Source organism: Hippocampus zosterae, chromosome 8 (assembly GCF_025434085.1).
Source record: "Hippocampus zosterae strain Florida chromosome 8, ASM2543408v3, whole genome shotgun sequence".
In the NCBI taxonomy this organism is placed as follows: domain Eukaryota; kingdom Metazoa; phylum Chordata; class Actinopteri; order Syngnathiformes; family Syngnathidae; genus Hippocampus; species Hippocampus zosterae.
This window is the reverse complement of record NC_067458.1, coordinates 19,155,020-19,173,773: the sequence shown is the minus strand read 5'-3', so window position 1 is coordinate 19,173,773 and position 18,754 is coordinate 19,155,020. Positions and strand designations below refer to the sequence as shown.

Sequence of the window (18,754 nt, the reverse complement as noted above, 5' to 3'; positions counted from 1 at the left end):
TATAACTGAAAAGAGACTTTTACATATTACTGTGCACAGTTCTGATATCGAAACAAAAATTTGCATTGTGGTGACTCTTCATGCAATCAAAACACATCAACACGTGGATCATCCATCATTAAAATGTTTTATATTTTTAACAAGTGCAGCAGTGTAGAGGAAAATAGCCTTGCATACAAATTTGCATCCATCAAAAATAGATGACATCGTCATAGGTAAGCCCTTGCTTTTAACAAGAAGAGTATTACAATGTAACCCAACTGTGTTTTCCCCCCTCCAAATACAAAACGACAAAATTCAGATGAAAGAAGAGACACAAAAAAATGCTACTGAAACACGTCAAACGCACAGAGAGAATGAAACCCGACGTACACAAATACACAACGTTTCCTAAAAGTGTCACCCCTATTACAAGCCATTAGAGTCAACAGGCACTTGGAAGCTACAGATGTTGCAATATACCGCAACACATCGACTCATCTCATGACAATTACAATGGCGGCGCTCATTTAATGTTTTGCTGTCTGGGAAAAAAAAAAACGTAAAAATGACACCTAAGTGCCAAATTTATGCCAAAACTCCTGAGAAGTGCGCACAGTGCAAATAGTGTTAGGATGCAAAAACAAAATATTTTTTACCTACTTAGGGTGGAAGACTGCATAACAGACCGACTATTCACTTTAAAACAATATTTTTTTTTAAAAACACTGTCTTCATATAGGCTTCTTGTTTTAGAGATAAATAGTTGCCAGATTTCCTTTTGATAGTGTTACTACTTATTCCAATGTAAAAAAAGCCTCAATTTAAATCAATTAAAGCGTACATTTAAACATTGCTCAAATGTAAAAATGTTACTTGGTGATTATTTTGTTCATGAAGCAAGTCATCACATTCCCCCCGCCCCCATCCAAATAAAGGCAAAAAAAGAAAATTGTCACTCATGCTGATTTTTTTCCCCCCTTAATCTCCCTTCAGTTTCCATGGCAATACTTAAGTGACGTCCATGTGACGCTAAAGCTTCAGGGGAAGTCGCTTCCATCGTAGATGATGGGCTTTTCCATGGTCAGATGATAGAAGACTTTCTTAGAGATAAACCTGCAAGGGGGTGGGAGGAGGAGAATGTTTCTGTTCAAACGGACGCAATCCCATTAAGTGATGCGCGGCAGCTGGATAAACAGTAGTAGGAGATCATGGTGAGAGTCGTATTAAGAAAATAGCTCATTCATGAGCATCAAACCCAATCAAAAAGACGAATCACTTGCGGGTCAAGACGCACGCGCCTACCGTGAGAAAGAGTTGTCGAAGATGAGCGCGTAGGTTCCCGGCCGACGCACTTTCAGCTGTCCCTGAATGGTCTCTTTGTGGGAATTGCAGCGCGTCAGTGGAATAAGGACCTTGAAAAGAGACGAATAGAAAAATGATGCCTCATGGTTAAAAAAAAACACAACAAATCACCCCCCCAAAAAATGCCAATCAGCAGTATCAAAGCGGTCTGATTACTGCCTGTATGGGCGACAGCGAAAGCCCACTGTGTGTGGTGTGTTCAGTTTGGATTTCAGGATACTGTGTGTTGATTTTTTAAGGGGTTTAGATTTTTATGTGGCAGCATGTTGGGAGAGGAAGTTTGCCTTGCAGTCGAGAAGTCCGAATCTTGGCTAGGAGTGCTCCCCTTCCTCCCATATTCCAAAAACATGCATGTCAGGCTCATTCGCTGAAGACTCTAAATTGTCCATGGGGTATGAATGTGAGTGGCTGACAACCAGTCAGGGCTATAACCTGCCTCTTTCCACAGGCGCAAGCCCAACCGTGACCCTAATAAGGACAAGGGCCTCAGAAAATGGATTGTCAAGAGACAATTCAATAATGTACGGTAAGTGTTTATAGATTATTAATGTCTCTATCCTGCATGTACACTTCAGGGGTTCCAAAATCCCGGGAGGGTGGGGGGGGGTTACATTCTGTGGACCGTGAAAGCACACTCCTCCACTAGAACATTAGGTACACCTGCACGCAAGAGCTGAATCATAGCTGCTGAAAGAGAACTACAGTATTCCTTTTAATGTTGTAACCGGTTTATCATTGCTGGAAAGGTTTGGCCACTCTACTGCAGAACATGAAAACTCCACACAGGAAGGCCGGATCCGGGATTGAACCCACGATCTCTGCACTGTGAAGCCGATGCCCTAATCACTGGACCACCGGGCCGCCCCAATGAGCTATTCACTGAAAAGCTCATTGGTTCACACACACACACACACATTTTCTTCCTCTTTATGTGACACCCTGAGATACCACAAGATGGTGGCAAAGGTCTGCCTCATAGGAAAGTTGGTGTGTAGGACTATTTTCCTATGGAATATAGACTCAGCTAATCACTGAAAATCTTTTTGTAGAGGATTGACACCACGTTCCGAGTCACCCTGAACAGGAAGAGTGGTTCGACAAATATAGAGAGGATATGTACCTGAAGTTAACCATCTACCTTTGATTGTTCCAAATGAGCTTCAGCACATTCCTGGTAAACCACGCTGAAGGAGATGCTTTTAGGTTCAGAGGAAAACATCCAGCTGATGGTTGGCCCAGAGTCAGCCACAGCAACGGTCACCACGCTGTAGCAGCTGGACTTGATGAAGAGTTCCCGCGAGCCGTCGCCAAAGTGGGAAATATCCTCGATGGTGAGCGGGACGGCCATCCTGCGGTGAGATGGCCATTTCATTAGAAAAGGATTCTGACAAAGTCACGCACGTGTTGGGATAACATCAACACCCACGTGAGTTCTCCCGACTTGAGAAGGTTGATTTCCAAATCCTGCACAGTGGCGACATTCTCCTCCGGTTCGTCAGGGGTCAATTCTCCTGCACCTCTGAACAAATTCATCAGACACAAAGGGGGGAAACAATGTCAGAATTCCATCCGCACGATGGAACCGTATCTCACAGTAAGGGGTAAGAGGTACAGCTATCTGTGAGGATGACTTGGTGAAACCCTTCAGGATGATGACTTATGCACTTGGATCCTATCCACAAGCCCCCCGGCAATCTCAACCCAAGATCACACATCTATCGACTGGAGCCTTTTTTTCTGGGGCTTTCAGACAAATCTTAGCAGGCAATGATATATGCTCTGTCGCCATGGAGATGGCAAAGTTGTCATTACATGTAACCGTCGGGGGGGCCACTGATAAAGTACAGTGATATGCAGTTGAAAGCTCCTCGAAGAGCACGTCAAGAATATTCTGACCCATTACGAAGCTCAAAAAATGAACCCGCGTGACTTGCACACATTTACTCGGAACAGCTATATTATTCCTAACATTAGGGCTGACTGTTCTCAAAGGAACATGCGAAACCAACAGGAAGAGGACAAAGTATTTGCGCAGGAGCCGGATGCTCCACCGGAATCACTCTTATATGGGGTAGATTAAGCCAAAGGCTGAAGATTTCTGTTTTCCTTCCAGCAGTGGAAGGCTGTTTGTAATTTTTGTTTTCTATAAAAATAACAGTGGGATGCTCACAGCAGGAAAGAAATTGATGTTGTATCCAAAGCAAGAGGGAACTTGTGTATTTCCAAATATTCCATACCAAGCAAACCAAATGGAGTTTGGAAACACTGCTCCGATATACTTACATGTCCAAGGATCCGGGTGGCCTTCGCTCCTGCTGTTCTCCCTCAAAGGAGCCGCCTGTGGTCTGTGAATTGGTGTCACTGTCATACACGCCATTTACCTCTTCTTCTGTGATGATATCAAAAGTGCCGTCATCAGGCTTGTGGCTCGGGTCTGAAACTGGGAGAGAACTTGAGGATGTGATTAGGGTGAAAAAAAACAACAACAACAACAAAAGAGATTGAATAACTACATGCGCCAACTTGACCTCAAATGACCATACAGTGAGCCTAAATTCATGATGAGGTTAAAAATTTGGATTATAGAGAGGGACCACCAATTTTTTTTTTAAATAGTGTGACCCCTCCAACAGGTTTAAACTTACCAAAATGCACTTCTAAACACAAGCAGTTGTTAATAATTACAGTAACATCAATGCTAAGTGGCATTAACCACTCGATGGCATTTCACATTATGTTTTTTGCATGAAACTAGGACTTTTATTGGATGAAGTGAGATGGTTTGGTTAAACATTTTGTTGTTTCACTATAAAATGCTAAATTCTGGTTTATGCATCAGTTTTACGAGCAGCCGGGAGCAGGCCCCGCCTTCCTCTTTTTGGGAGAACCGCAAGCAAGAGAGTAAGAACAGGTGGTAAGGAACACTTGAAAAGTATATTTTAACAAGTGTAAATATGGAGGGTGGTAGAACTGTGTTTCTGTGTGCGAATATCTCACATTAATGGTCCTCCCCCACTCAAGTCTGCTCAGCTTAATACTGATTGCACTTATTTTGGTTTTGAATGCAGATATGGGATTCAGCTACTTGCTGAGTGGAGAGGCAAATCACCCCTGATTTGTGGCGTTTCCTGTTCCTACCGTTACTGATTATCTTCGAGGAACAAAACAAAGGATTGATTCACGTCAAGTGAACTTCTGCGCATGGGCCTGGGATGATGTTGGTCTTCCCAACTGGCCTCATACCTGTGACACCGGGAGTGGGTTTATAAGGGGCAGGCTCGGGGGTAGGATGAGGTCCGGCTCCCGTTGGAGAAGGCTGCTGATCAGACGGGCTCAGCTCGGCGGCGGTGAAGCGTTCCACCACGGCGCTGTGTTGGCTGTAACAGTCCCTGCAGCATCGCTCCTTCTTGCCACTGTTTTTGACCATCACGTAGTTGTTGCTGCAGTAGTAACAGAAGATGCGGCCGCAGAGTCTACAAAAGACAGAAGAAATGTCAGTGGGTGTGTCTTGAAAAAGCTTCCTTTTTGGGATGCTGGATGCACACCTGCAGTGATGCCTGCGCAGCCACCAAGTGAACTGGCTCTGACAGCCCAAGCAGTGAGTGGCTTCTCTGTCCGCCAACCACCAACGCTCCTCCGCTCGCAGTTTCTGCTCAAATTCCAGCGCATCCGACTTCTGCCACAGGGCATCTTTGTCCCTGAGGGGGAAAGGATACCGTCATCGCTCATATCTAGCGAGATAAAAGGTACAAGTGCAACGGCACACAAGCATTATGATACAAGGTGAGGGAAGATTTTTGACATGGCTGTTGTATGAGATCATATGATATTTATGCAGGTGTATTTGAAAAATTCATAGGCGGAACCTGGAAATGTACACTTTCTTTTTTTAGTGGGGGGGACAAAGAGAATATGTTTATTCCAACAATTCAAAGGTTTAGGGTCACTTTGCAAGGTTTCAATAGTTTTTTTGGAGGCTGGGGGGTTCTCCCAATGACAATAATACTGCATGAAGACGTAATAAAGTGTAGACTGTTCATTTGTTTTTTTTTAAATGGAAAACATTACTTTATTACAAAAATGGGACATTTTTTTGGGAAGCCCCACACTTTTGAACAAAAGTATGTTCAAAAGATACAGCGGTGTGTTTTCATGGAAAACTGAAATTGAGCTGTACATCATAGTAAAACATTTGAAAAATCGAATACAATAAATAATTAGTAACTCCTATGGAAACTGACCAACTTTGGATGTAGTAACATTTCTTTAGAAATTGACTGAAAATCTTCTGCACGGGTGCCACCCAAAATGTCCATAATGCTGGGTGAAACGCAGTGAATAGACTTTTGTGACTGGCTGGCATGTGCTTATAAGGGGGAAGTTGTGAAAAGATTGACAATTAACATTTGCAATTTTTTAAACGTGTTTTTTATGATTAGTGTATAATTGTTGCTCTCACTAACACAACTGCAAATAATGTAATCTGCAGGTATACCTGATGAAAACACACATAGAAGATTAATTCCACAAAACAAGGCAGGTGTACATGTAATGCGCAACCACTTGAGGAAGAACAGTGAGATCGCGTGGATGGACCCAAGGGGAAGTGATTAACAGAGTCACTGACATTCAGTGGTCAACATTTCTGTCTGTATAAGCCTCGCGGGTGTTGCGGCAACAACGGCTCCAGAATAATAAAGAAAAAGATTTTAGTCTCTTTTTCTGACTCGACCACTTCCCTCCTGCTCTTGTCTTCAAAGCTTCACATTCAAATAATAAATAAATAAAACTTGCCGCCAAGCTTTCGGGTCCTTTCTGCCTATCCGGTGAGGAGAACAAAATCTGCTCTCCAGAGAAGAACTTGTTAAAAACACAATGTGAACGCCAAAGAAGTGAGAACCCGTAATGATGAGGAAGTTGGCTTCCGAACATATAATGACGTCCTCACTCCACTTGTTCCAGCAGCTGCTTTTGACTGATCATAATAGACTTTAGGCCACTTGTTCTCAAACCTTTTACACCAAGTACCCCAAAAAAAACAAACACCAAGTACCCTGAAAAAAATATATAAATATATTGAGTACTCTTAAGTACCACCATAACGCTAAACATTCAAATACAGGAGCGTAGTAGGTCTAAGTGTCCATGAAAAGAATGCCACGGCAAGTCATTGTAACATTATGCAGTTTGATCATTAACTCTGACTAAATACAGGAAAATTGTACCTAAAAAAAAATAAAGATGACACTTGATGCAACGATTGGGCAACGATTCTTTCACGTATCATTTGAGTGAGCTGGAGGATCACTAGTGGTGCTGGTCGCAAGATTTTGAGAATCACTTCTCTAGGTGTTACCTTATTAGCTCTATGAGGCGCTCCTCCAGGTTGACCTTGGTCCGGTTGAGGTCATCAATCTCGGCTGCCATCTTCAAGTGCTGATTTTGTTTAGCGTCTTGGGTCGCGTCCAGTTCCCGTTTCAACTCCTCGCATTCGTTTTGCGCAGCCAAGTGTGAGCTTTCGGCTCTGAGAAAGGAAAACCACATTCGAATTTGTTCGCCGGGCATCACGCAGAGAAATCCTCAAGCGTCGCCGCGGCCGGACCTGGTTAGCGCGTCTCTTAGCTCCTGAATTGCTCCATCGTTCTCACGAACCATCGCTTCAGTCTTGGTGATGTAAGCATCTTTCTCACCGCTCAGCTGCAGGTACTTCTCATTCTCAGCCTGTTAAGAACATTAGCACCAGAACAATTTGCGCAAAAATTTGCAGTCCAGACAAACAGAACCTTTCTATGTAGAATCCGTATCTTTATGTCTGGAAATAATACAAGACGGGGGTCGTGAAATTGATGAAAAAACAATTGTCATTCGCATTTTTTTTGGGTGGGGGGGGGTTAATTAATATCCCTTCCTGTTCTTATTAGAGAAAACACATTTTTGTGCTTTCACTGTTCAACTGCTGTACATAGAATGCACAAAGAGCACTTTATTGGTCACCACACGCCCATTTTAGAAATCTGTTCATTAAATTTGGACCGCTACTGTCCTCAGTTCATCTTTTTTTTCCTGCTACCATCAGAATAAAATAAACATCTCCTTATATGTGAGAAAAGATTTCAATGTATTACAACTGAATGTTAAACAAGACAAGACACACAACACGGTGCAATTCTCTCCCAGGGGCATTGATGATGAGGGCAAATTCTGTTTTTTTTTTACTCCGAGTGGAGTAATTGGGTCTGTCGGGGGCTTCCTTTGACTCAAGTGTATACAGTGCACTCCGCTTAATAGAACACCATTGGGCCGAAGCGCTTCTGTTCTACTAAGCGGAGTTTCTATTAACCGGAGATGGTCATCAGACACGTTGACGACCAAGTTATGCACGCAGAAAAACCCCTGCTGACGAGTTAGAAGAGATATTTCGACTGTGGACGTCCATATCTTTAATCAAACAACACTGCTTCAGTCAAACATCTCAAATCACGAGAAAAATTTCGTTACTTTTGTCTGGAAACAGGAGTCCGTAATTTTGCGGTTGACTTCCCTCTCAATGCGCTGGATAAGAGGGAAGTCCTGGAAACCGCGGGCGTACATACCTTCTGAGAATCCGGCAATGCATCGTATCGTCTGAGTATGTCCTTCTTATCCGCAGGTGATAGCCCTCGTCTCTTGAATGAAGTTGAAGCCATTGTGACGTGCGTGTGTCTATGTGTGGAGTGACGCGTGCTACCTGTTATACGGCTAGAACTACACATTGCGCAACATTGTATGGCGTAATCGTAGGCGCAACAGCATAGCAGTGGTATCGCGTTTTCTCGCGATAGTGGTATCGCGATAGCTACACTTCGAAAACCACTAGTTTACAATGTTCATTGCTTACGGCCTGTTCTATTAAGCGGAGATCTGTTCTACTAAGCGGAGTATCTTTATAGGAAATTGCATTAGGCAAATCCGTTCCAGAGCCTTTTGCTCTATTAAGCGGATTACTCTATTAACCAGAGTTCTATTAAGCGGAGTGCACTGTATTCATACATCCACATGTGAACTCTCCAGAGAATGAAAATGCGGCAAAACTACTAAAATGCGTCGTGCGATGTCAACACCAACCTCAAGTTCAGACACTCTCTCTTGCAAACAGGACACCTTCGTCTTCTCCTCCTCAAGCTGCCGTTTGACCTCGACTCGTTCCTTCTCCACATTCTAATCGGTGAGATGAGTGAGTAAACGAGGCGTAAAAACAAACGAGACCGCAAAGTCTTTTGCCGCTGGAGGCTGTAAATTTCCCCAGTGTGGGACAAATAAAGGATATCTTATCTTATCTTAAAGTTGACGGTGGACAAAGTCACCTTCATCTGGACTTGATGGTTCATGTTCTCCGAGCTCATCTGGAACTTCAGGGACTTCACCTCCTCTTGGTTGGAGACCTTGAGGTTCTGCAGCTGGTTCTTGCTCTTTTCCAGCTGTCCTTGAAGTTTGGCGATAGCCTCCGGGAGCTTCTCTTTGCGGCTCAGCTCCCCTTCCAGTCTGTCATTCTCAAGCTGCAACTGGCTCACGCACTCCTCCAGGCGCTCGACCTCGTGCCTCAGTTCCTCGATGGCGGCGGTGTCGTCGGCCCAGTGCTTCCTGGCTTCCTCCTTCTCGGCGCTGAGCTTACAGATGGTCATCCCCAACTCGGCCATCTCCGTGTTGGCCCTGTGCAAGCCTTCCCGGGTTTCCGCGTTCTCCAGGGCGAGACGGTTGTTGTCGGTTTTAAGGGCGGACATCTCCTCTCGGAGGGCGGCGGCAGAGATGGAAAGCTCGGCGTGGGCGGCCATTTCCCTGTCGCGCTGCTCGGTTAGCGCCTCTTCCTTCTTTTTGCACTCCAGGAGCTCGGCGACGTGCTTCTGGTTCAGGGCCTCAGTCTGGACTTTAAGCTGCTCGGTCAGAGTCCGGAGCTCATTTCTTTGGGCCTCGGTCACCTCCAGCTGCGCTTGGGACTTGAGCTTCTCCTCTTCCGATCTCTGCAAGTTCACCTTGAGGTCTAGGATGTCCGCCTGAAGCCTCGACACTTCTTTCACGTTCACCTCCAACTGGCCCTCCATCACGGTCAGCTTGACGGCCGCTTCCTGGTTGTCTTTCGCCTGGACGGCGCTTCTCTCCAGCTGACACTTCTCCATCGCCTGCTTCTCACTCGTAACCGCTTCAATCATTTCCGTCTGCTTCGCACAAGCTGCTTCCGCCTTCGCCTTTGCAAACTGCAGCTCCTTCTCGGTGGCCTCCAGAGTCGCCACCCTGGACTGGACCTCAAGAAGGTGCTTGTCTTTACTCTGGAGCTGCGCCTCCATGGCTCGCACTTGCTCTCGAAGGCTGACTTCGCGCTCGCGCGAGTCTCCTAAGCTCTTCTCCAGCTCGCCGATCTGCCCGTGAACGCTCTTCAAGTCGCCCTGCATGTGAAAGAGAGATTCCTTCACCGAGTCCTGCTCCTCTCTCAGGCTCTGGTTCTCCTTCTCAAGCTGCTGGGACGCAATATCCGAGAGCTTGGCGGCCGTGGTTGCGCGCTGCAGACTCTCCTCCAGTTTGAGGTTCTCCTCGCGCAAACCCTTTTCTTTTTCGCCCACGGTCATCTTGGCGTCATCCAGCTGTTTCTTGAGTTGTTTTTCAGAAGCCCTAAGAGATGCTAATTCACCTTCCAGAACTGCCCGGTTGTCTCCTAACTCCTGCTTAAGCTCTTCGTTTCTCTTTGCTGAGTTCAGCAGTTTCTCGTTTAATTCCATTAGATTGGAACACTGCGTCTTGTAATCTTCTACCTTTGCCTCCTGCTCTCGAACGCAACTCTCTAGTGTGTTGAGCTTTGAGGTCAGATTGTCCCTTTCGGCGCTCAGGTTTCGGTTGCGGTCTTCGAGAACTTGTAGCTTTTCATGAGCGGAGGACAGCTCAGCTTCCTTCATCTCACATTGCTCTTTGAGAGAAGCGATTTCTCCTTCGTGCCTACCCACGTTTTTATGCAACTCTACTTGGTCCTCTTGTGCCCTCCTTTTCGCCTCCTCCGCCTCTTTATCCTTCTCCTCCAGAGAATTTTGGAGGTCCTGCAGCTGCCTCTGCAAGTTGCTGGTCTCCTTTTCCCTCAGTGTCAAGGCGCCCTGAAGCTGTTCAAGGGCGTGGCACTGTTCCTCTACTCTGGTCTGCAGTCGGCCTTTCTCCTCAGAGGCCGACGCAAGTCTCGCTTGGAGCTTTGTTTCGGCATCCTTTGCCGCAGCCTCCTTCGCCCTCAGCTCCTCCTCCGCCCTTTCCGCCCGTCTCCTATTCTCCTGCGCCTCGGCGACTGCCTCCATCTTCGCCTTCTCTGCCTCCTTCAAGCCGTCCAACAGTTCGTGTATCTTTTGTGCCGAATCAAAGTAACTGGCCGCCTGCTGGCCCTTCTCGCTCAGAACTCCGTCCAACTTGGCCAGTAGCTCAATGTTCTTCGCCTCAGTAGCCGCCAATTTTTCCTGGAGGAGTCGCTGTTCGGCCTCCATGGCTTTTTCTCCAGTCTTGAGCTTTTCCACCTCTCTGGAAAGGCTCTCCTCTCTCCCTTGCAGACCCCTGAGCTCTCCCTGCAAACCCCGTTGCTCCTCTTGCGCGGTGAGCGATATATCCAGCTGCTTCTGGAGCTCCACCACAACCCCTTTGAACTCCTCGGCCTCCGCGCTCAGCTGCTTTATTTTATCCAGGAGCTCCTGCTGCCTCAAATCGGAGCGGTCCAGCTCCAGACGAAGGTCTTCGACGGTGCTCACGTCTTTGCTGTAGGGGGGCAGCGAGTCGTTCAGGTCATTCAGCAATCCGTGACCGTAGTCGGGGCTGGAGAGCAACTCGGATGCTTGCTAGATGTTTGCGAGAAGAGACAATGAGCAATGCAAAATATTAGTTAAAACAATATGAGTAATGCTTTATAATGACTCATTTGTATTGTATTCTACGTTTTGTTTCTTTTAATGAATCCCAACAAATCGGAAGCCAACTAGCATAACAGACTTTTGCTCGACTCCCCATCAGTTACCTGGGAGTAACTGCTGGCCAGACTGTTAATACTGGAACTGCGACTGGGTGGTTTCCACGTGTGTCCAGGTGAGCTTGCACCTCCCAGTGTCCTCCTGTTGAAAGTTGCATTTATAATTTCAGTAAAACTTAATGGTCTCAACTGTTTGTCCATTTTTTTATCCCTAGCCAAACCCTTACCTTGCAAAAGTGGGCCAGGAGGCATCAAGATCATAGCCTCTGGAAGCGACATCAAAGTAAATGTCGTTGAGTTCGTACAAGTGATTGATGATGTCGACACTGAGGTGAGGCTTCAAGAACGGGCTTCTTACGTAGTACCAGTCACTGTGGGGACAGAGACGGTGAGAACTGAAGACAAATATGGCCAATGCATGAAAAATAGCCCTTTTGACAGCTAATAAAGGCTATTCTACTGTAACCACGGTATCCTAATTACCGTACAAAATTGCTGACATCTAATCAGAAGTTGTACCTGGTGACTCTCTGGTTCATGAGGCACTGCTGCAGAGTGTCGGCCAATCGCTGGTGCACGAGAGAGTAACGGATGAACGCCCGGCCCTTCCCTAGAGACGTCTTCAGCTATCGGAGGGAGAGAAGGTTAGAGGTGAGATGTCTTCAAAAGACAAGTAGTTGCAGTTCCGGTTGTCTTGATTCAACCTTTGCGGATTACCGTGAGCTTCAGGATTGAGAATCTACACGGACCTTGTCTAACACGCGGCTTGGTTATTGTGCAATGACATTCAAAGAGTAAAAGTGATACAAATGACAATTAATCATGCTCTCGCTCTCCCCCAATTCAAATTACACTGCACCTCGTGACTGTGCGCGATCGGCGTGCGATCCATTTTGTACAGACGTAAACTGGCTCATTTGGTTTGGTCTCGTGATTTCCGCCACGTAAATGTCAACGTTCAATCAACCGGCATTCTCCACGAGAAGTAGCCACCTTCAATTTGAACAGTTTTCATCCTTTCCAATGACAACATAAATGAATTACAAAGCAATTTGTGGAGGCTCAAATTGTGTGAAAGTACCTCCGAAATGGATTTGACAAAACGAATGCCATCGTTGGCACCTTTAATTTTAGCCAGGCAATCGGTGAAGTAATCCCAGTAATCTTTCTTGGTTCCAAGAAATGTTGTTTTCTCCTTTTGGTCAAACTGAAAATACAAGAAGTGGCATAGCTGTCATAAGTCATTTGGAATTACATTATCAAGGAGAATATCACACAATATAGGATTATAATCGTGCTTTGGACATGCACCTGCAGCAGGTATTCCAGTTTGTAGGAGAATTTGTGCAGGCTGGTGCTGTCATCTGTGATGGGCTCCCCGTTTTCCTTGTATTCTTTAGCAATCTCCCCAACAGCCTCTGCAATTCCCACAAACAAACAAACGCATTATTGGTGAACAAACAACACAACAAATATGAATATTTATGTATTTTTGTACAGTGGTGAACATGTGTATTACGCCAGTGAAGGGCGGTACTAAAAGCAATATTAATTATTTATACTGCACATTTCATACACCAGGCAACTCAATGTGCTTCACACAAGCAATGTCAACAGCATTCGACATTCAGAAGCAAAGCAGAAAAAATTCATTGCATGCAAAAGAACCACTGCCTAAGTAGAGTTCCATTGTATTTAACTTTTTAGTACATTTGCATTTAATCTTGTTTATTCCTAAATTTCTATTTAGGTACCATTTTCATTTGACTTTCATGTGCAATACATTTTAATTCAATCGTTAAGTCAAGTTTCTCATTTTCCTAAATTCAGGCGCCGCGCAGTGTTAATGCTCCAACTGTGACTGATTATAGTGACTAAGATGATATTAAAGAAACCTTTTAGGAATAAAACCTGCGTTTGGCTTTTAATTAACACAGCCTATTACAGGAAATTGCAGCAACTGTCTTTCACTAGTAGTCATTGTGGAAGTGTACACACACATGCGCACGCGCGCACACACACGCACTTATTATTCTCCTCCATCCATTTTCAAACGCACAAGTCAAAAGTCAACAGTTTTACAAACAAAATTGAAAGAATATTAGAGACAATGATGACTTTTTTTGATTGTGATGTCAAAATGGTTATTCGCAAAAAAAAACAAAAAAAAACAACCTTAAGTTTTAGTGGTTGAATGTTTTTTTTCAATGCGGGTATAAAAGGGTGAATTGAGTTTGAAATTCCTCATTCCTGCTCCATAAATGGTAAAATGTCAAAAATGTCACTGAAAATGGAGCACTCTCTATTATTAAAGCACTTAATGGCACAGCCACAGCAATGAATGGTTACTGGTTTCCGGTTCTTCTGGAAAAGCAACAAGTTGTATTGAGACAGTAAACGTGCCACATTTTAAATTCGCTACAAACCTTTCAGTAAACATTTCCCGCGATTGATACCACTACCGTAATCGAGCATGCCAAATCCATGTGCATCATCTACTTGCCTCGTATCCACCGCAAAAATTGGAAGGACACGTGCGCCGGGTGTAACCTCAGCACACGCTCTTTGTCTGGCTGCATGCTGACACAGATTTCGCCACTTTTCTAAACAGACACTAAATCACATCCAGTAGTGATTATTTTGGGTTTTTGTTAGCCGGATGAGGTGAGATGAGGTGGATCCGAGCATGCCGAGGAGCGCCATAGTGTGATGGTAAATCCTTGTGACTCTCTTGTTTCTTCTCTGCCGTCGCACACCATGTCAGGCCACAACTTTCCAATGCTGATCTATTCACACACACGCACACACACACACACAAAGCTGATGGCGTACCATGTAGATCTCGGATAATCCTCTGGAGCTGGCTCTCCCCCACCGTAGCCCCGGCAGCCATGGCCCCGCCGCTCCTCCTCCCTGGAGTCACGTCCAGTCTACTGAATCATAATATTACAATCAGCACGGTACAAAAAAAGAAACGGAAATACTTTCACATCACATACAGTACATAGATCCTTTTGTTTTGTTTTTTTTTACTTTATCTGCCGTTCTTCAAGCGGACGTGTTTAAAAATAACATGACTCTTTTGATTCTATCCTGTACACAATTTTAATTGTGAATTGACTCCATAAAACTGGTGCCGTAAGAGCGGTATGTGTCACTGAATTTAATGATGAACACAAGTCGTGTCATACTGGACAAACTGTATTGCAGAGGCTGGCTGCGAATTTGGTAAATTACCGGTAGCTGACTCAATCCACGTCTTAGTACCACTACTATCACATCATAATTCTAGACAATTCTAGATTCTAGAATAGTATACAAACGTGCAATATGACAGGATGCAATTGGGCAATGTACGTCATCTGGAGCACTCCAGAAGCTAATATTTATTTTAAAAAATATGGCACAAACATTTAAAATTGACACACCATACATCATACTCACCAAAGAGGTTAATTATTCAAATGTATTGATGCATGCTGATCGCTGCAGGCATGTTTTTCTTGTCAAAACATGTTTTGCTGTGGCCTACCAACTAGAAGATTGAAAAATCCTGATGTCATTGAGGGCCACGTTATGGCCCTGAGAGGATAAATGTGAAATCAAATTGGTTAAAGAAACAGTCCCATCACTGATTGAGGTGAAGTTGCATGGGCCAGCATTACTGATTTTGAAAGCCATAGGCAGATGAGATTGACACAGCAGCATATGATGTAAAATCTGATTGAAGAAAAAAAATCTAATCTCTACATATTGCATTGCAGCTAAGAGAAATGATATGAAATCAAGATAATAAGTGTTAGGAAATAAATTAATACAACTTCAAGGAGGAAATGTAGAATCTAGACTGTAAATGTAGGTCAGTAGAGAAGGCCTTCGCAACTCTGAAGCTCTACCACTGTTGTACTGCAGTTAATAGAAGCTTTATGAAGCTTCACTTTTAAAATTTAGTACCACCACCCTATTAATCTATTAGGAACTTCCTCGAATTGATGTAAATGTTTTACTAGACTTATCAAGGGCCTGGAAATCTGGTTTAGAGGATGATATTAAGCACGGGGGGCGTGTAACGAGGAATTATACAGTCGAAGCAAGTGATTCAATGTGCTAATGTAAACCAAACCTTATTCGGGTTTTACTAACACAATGCATTTCTTTAAACAGGGGACACTTTAAGAGCAACGCTACAATGTAGAACGTTTGCTAAAAGCTAACGAGGTTAATCTCCGGCGACGCTGTTTAACTTTGACAATACATTTGACACCCTCAAGCAAAAACCAAGTGTCATTAAGAACATCATCTGCTATATTTCGATACTACGACGCGAAGAGAAAACATTTAAAGCGCCCAGGAGCGAAGCGTTTTCACCGACTTGACTAATAACTTGTCACTTAGCTTTAAGATGGTAAACTTTCAACAAACATTCTTGACAGATGGCACAAAAACAAAAAAACATGTTTCCAAAGTTCAAACATTCTTTCCGATATTTGCTATTAGCGGAATTAGTCAACTATAACATACTTTTCAGCTCACGTCCATATCAGCACAGCTGCGTTGTGTGGGATATACTTGGAGCAGCTGGTGAGACTGACACACGCCGTTATCCACTCACAAACCAAGACTTATGTTCCCGACCAATGGTTCTGTGGAAAGTAGGCGGTGTCTAATGACCAACACGGTTGGTCGAGTGTAAACACAACACTAGCGTCATGTGATCTTTGGCATCAGGCAATACTTGTCTTAGTTTTCTGTTGCTGTTATCTGTTGTTGCGCTCCTGTCGAAAATAACAGGCCGTTCAGTGAAACACACAATTTTAATGCTATTATATATATATATACACGGTATGTACACATACAATCATATATTTTTTAAAATAATAAAATCATACAGAGAGCTTTTTTTACTTCTTTTCCTTCCAGACTTAAGTACATCCTCCCTTCCTTCCCTTAAAGTTGCTTTTGTCCTTACTTATCCTTACTTTCACACAGAAATCGACCTTCCCTACTTCTTTTCTGACCTTTACCCACACTTTCTTCTTTTCAAACGCACTTTTTTCACATCTTTTACTAATTTCTGACTGTATTCTCCCATACATCCTTCCATCCATCGCTTGAAAGACTAATTTCCTGCCTGAAACTTACTTCCTTACATCCACCTCAGACCTGTTTTTAATCTTGCATCCTAACCTCTATCCTTACTTTTTTGGAACACTTTTTATTCATGAATCCATGTTACCATCCTTCATTCGCTTAAATCTACTAAATATTCTCCTATAACCATTCTCCCATAACAGGTTGACCCACTAAAGCAAAAGAGGAAATACCCGCTGTAATGACAATAAATGTGATGCAGCCTCAAAGTACCCTTAGAATGACCAAGAGTGAACAGCGAACAACACAGCAATCATAACAACTTCAGGTAGATTTGTGTTTTGCTTCATATTTATGAGAACTTTATCATTTTTTAATTATTTTAAGATGGAGTGTGTAAATGTACTAAGGTTCGTGATATGAGACATTCAGGTACATTTTAGGGTAAAACCTAAATGCACTGGAACCTTTACAAGTGAACTTAATTTCACCTGTAAACTTGTGAATGTACATGTCCAAATCTTAAATATTTCAGCACTTTTTGTACAACTTGTTGTCTAACAACGAGCTGGATAGCAAAATCCACAACAGGTGTTTGACGCATGAATGGACGAAGACATTTCCTGGTTTCATTAGAATTGGCATTTAAGCAACATTCTTCACACACACACACACACACACACACACACACACACACACACACCGTCAGCTATTATTTCATGAAAGAGGATAACAATAATGTTGTCACGTACAGACTATTCCCAACGATTAATCGAATAGATTAATCGCTTCCCAACGATTAATCGAATAGCTTAATCGCTGGGAATAGTCTGTAGCATGAACTATAATTAAAATATTTTAATAGCTGAAGTCCTGTTGGAAATTTTGCAGTTCGGGTCTTTTTTTCCCCCCTTCCTGTTTATTCCATTTTACTCAAAACGACAACTGTAATTGTTTCCAGGCACGACAATGAATGTCACTGACATTTTCTATGACAATGACTATGAAGATGAAGCATGCGAAAAAGGCGAGGTGGTCCAATTCGGCTCCATTGTGGTTCCCGTTTTCTTCTCGTTCGTGATCACACTGAGCCTCATCGGAAACCTCCTAGTCCTCGTCATCCTGGCTTTGTACGAGAACCTCAAGTCCCTAACCAACATTCTCATTCTCAATCTGGCTGTGTCGGACCTGGTTTTCACCAGCGGACTCCCCTTCTGGGCCATCTACCACATGAGGGGCTGGCTCTTCCACGCCGCCCTCTGTAAAATCATCACTTTTGTCTTCTTCATCGGCTTTTACAGCAGCGTGCTCTTCCTGACCGTCATGACCGTCTACAGGTATCTGACCGTGGTCCGCCCGTTCTCCGACCTGAGACCAAAATCCACAACCGTGGGGGTTCTGGTGTCCATCCTGCTGTGGATCTTCAGCATCGGAGCGGCCATGCCCTCCCTACTTTTCAGTAACATCGTGTCCATCCCGCAAAAGGACAAACCCTCCCTGGGCTGCGAATACGAGGACGACCTGTGGGCAACGGTTGGCGTTTCCCAACAGAACCTCTTCTTTTTGGTCGCCTTGGTAGTCATGGCGTTTTGCTACTGCAAAATACTAGGCAGAATCGCGAGAACCAGATCGCACACAAAGAGCCGTGCGGTGAAACTCGTCCTGTGCATCGTGGTGGCCTTCTTCCTGGGCTGGGTGCCGTACAATGTGGTGATCTTTTTGAGACTTTTAGCGAACAAGTTGGTTCCACCTTTTGACGACTGCGACTTAAGTATCCGGCTCGATTACGCGTTCTATGTGTGCCGGCTCGTTGCCTTCTCCCACTGCTTCCTCAACCCGTTTTTTTACGCGCTGGTTGGTGTGAAGTTCAGGGGTCACCTGAAGACAATGTTATGTCGGGTGTTCAGAGGACCAATCCCTGTTGAGACACGCCAGGGGAGGATGCAAAATTTGATCTCGCAGGGATCAATGTATTAGTGTGGTTGTTAGAATTAACGGTTTAGCTTCATGGAATATGATTGGTGAGGGTTCGCCACGGGCTCGGTCGGGCAAGTGTGACGTTTTATTTTAGGATTAAGGGTTAGTTTAAGCGTGGAGTCAGAGTTAGGTTTAGGCAATTTGGGGGTAGGGTGTACAATTGTATAAAAATGAACAAGTTGGATAACTACTGCACTGTTTTACTTTTTTTTGAGGGGGGGTGTTCTGCCACAATAAAATGCATATTATAAAAAAAATGGTTATGAAAAATATATCAGAATCATTAACAGAATCAGAATCAGAGCATTAACCTCTAAAATGCGTGTGCATCCTAATTACGTCACTGTTGGTGACAAAGACGAGCATTCTTAATTGCCT

The 18,754-nt window shown here is 44.1% G+C and overlaps 2 protein-coding genes across 6 annotated transcripts; one reads left to right on the top strand and one right to left on the bottom strand.

Annotated features, from left to right (window-relative positions):
* Positions 1 to 108: 108 nt before the first annotated feature.
* On the bottom strand, positions 109 to 15,932 carry fyco1a (FYVE and coiled-coil domain autophagy adaptor 1a). Of its 5 annotated transcripts, none has more exons than XM_052074722.1 (19): positions 15,830 to 15,932; positions 14,753 to 14,843; positions 14,141 to 14,241; positions 12,620 to 12,726; positions 12,390 to 12,515; positions 11,828 to 11,934; positions 11,536 to 11,679; positions 11,357 to 11,450; positions 8,688 to 11,180; positions 8,449 to 8,541; positions 6,947 to 7,065; positions 6,701 to 6,868; positions 4,890 to 5,042; positions 4,588 to 4,817; positions 3,628 to 3,784; positions 2,771 to 2,863; positions 2,483 to 2,693; positions 1,285 to 1,394; positions 109 to 1,095 (listed from the first exon to the last, which is right to left on the bottom strand). In XM_052074722.1, exons 3-19 carry the CDS (start codon positions 14,199 to 14,201, stop codon positions 1,020 to 1,022), a joined length of 4,542 nt encoding a protein of 1,513 aa, XP_051930682.1. In that variant the 5' UTR covers positions 14,202 to 14,241; positions 14,753 to 14,843; positions 15,830 to 15,932; the 3' UTR covers positions 109 to 1,019. The 5 variants fall into 5 exon arrangements, with proteins under 5 accessions (XP_051930682.1, XP_051930684.1, XP_051930680.1 ...); XM_052074724.1 differs by having other exon boundaries at positions 14,141 to 14,238; XM_052074720.1 differs by lacking the exon at positions 14,753 to 14,843 and having other exon boundaries at positions 14,141 to 14,238; positions 15,830 to 15,928.
* A 691-nt stretch (positions 15,933 to 16,623) lies between these two features.
* On the top strand, positions 16,624 to 18,631 carry xcr1a.1 (chemokine (C motif) receptor 1a, duplicate 1). Its single transcript, XM_052074862.1, has 2 exons — positions 16,624 to 16,727; positions 17,361 to 18,631. The coding sequence occupies exon 2, from the start codon at positions 17,369 to 17,371 to the stop codon at positions 18,374 to 18,376; it is 1,008 nt and encodes a 335-aa protein (XP_051930822.1). The 5' UTR covers positions 16,624 to 16,727; positions 17,361 to 17,368; the 3' UTR covers positions 18,377 to 18,631.
* Positions 18,632 to 18,754: the final 123 nt, after the last annotated feature.

Excerpts from the sequence above, each read along its gene's own strand:
- fyco1a (XM_052074722.1), bottom strand. The coding sequence starts at position 14,201 with ATGGCTGCCGGGGCTACGGTGGGGGAGAGCCAGCTCCAGAGGATTATC. Across the intron at positions 12,516-12,619 it reads AACTGGAATACCTGCTGCAG|TTTGACCAAAAGGAGAAAAC; the intron begins GTGCATGTCCAA and ends TTGTATTTTCAG. Across the intron at positions 3,785-4,587 it reads ACCCACTCCCGGTGTCACAG|TTTCAGACCCGAGCCACAAG; the intron begins GTATGAGGCCAG and ends GTTCTCTCCCAG.
- xcr1a.1 (XM_052074862.1), top strand. The coding sequence starts at position 17,369 with ATGAATGTCACTGACATTTTCTATGACAATGACTATGAAGATGAAGCA.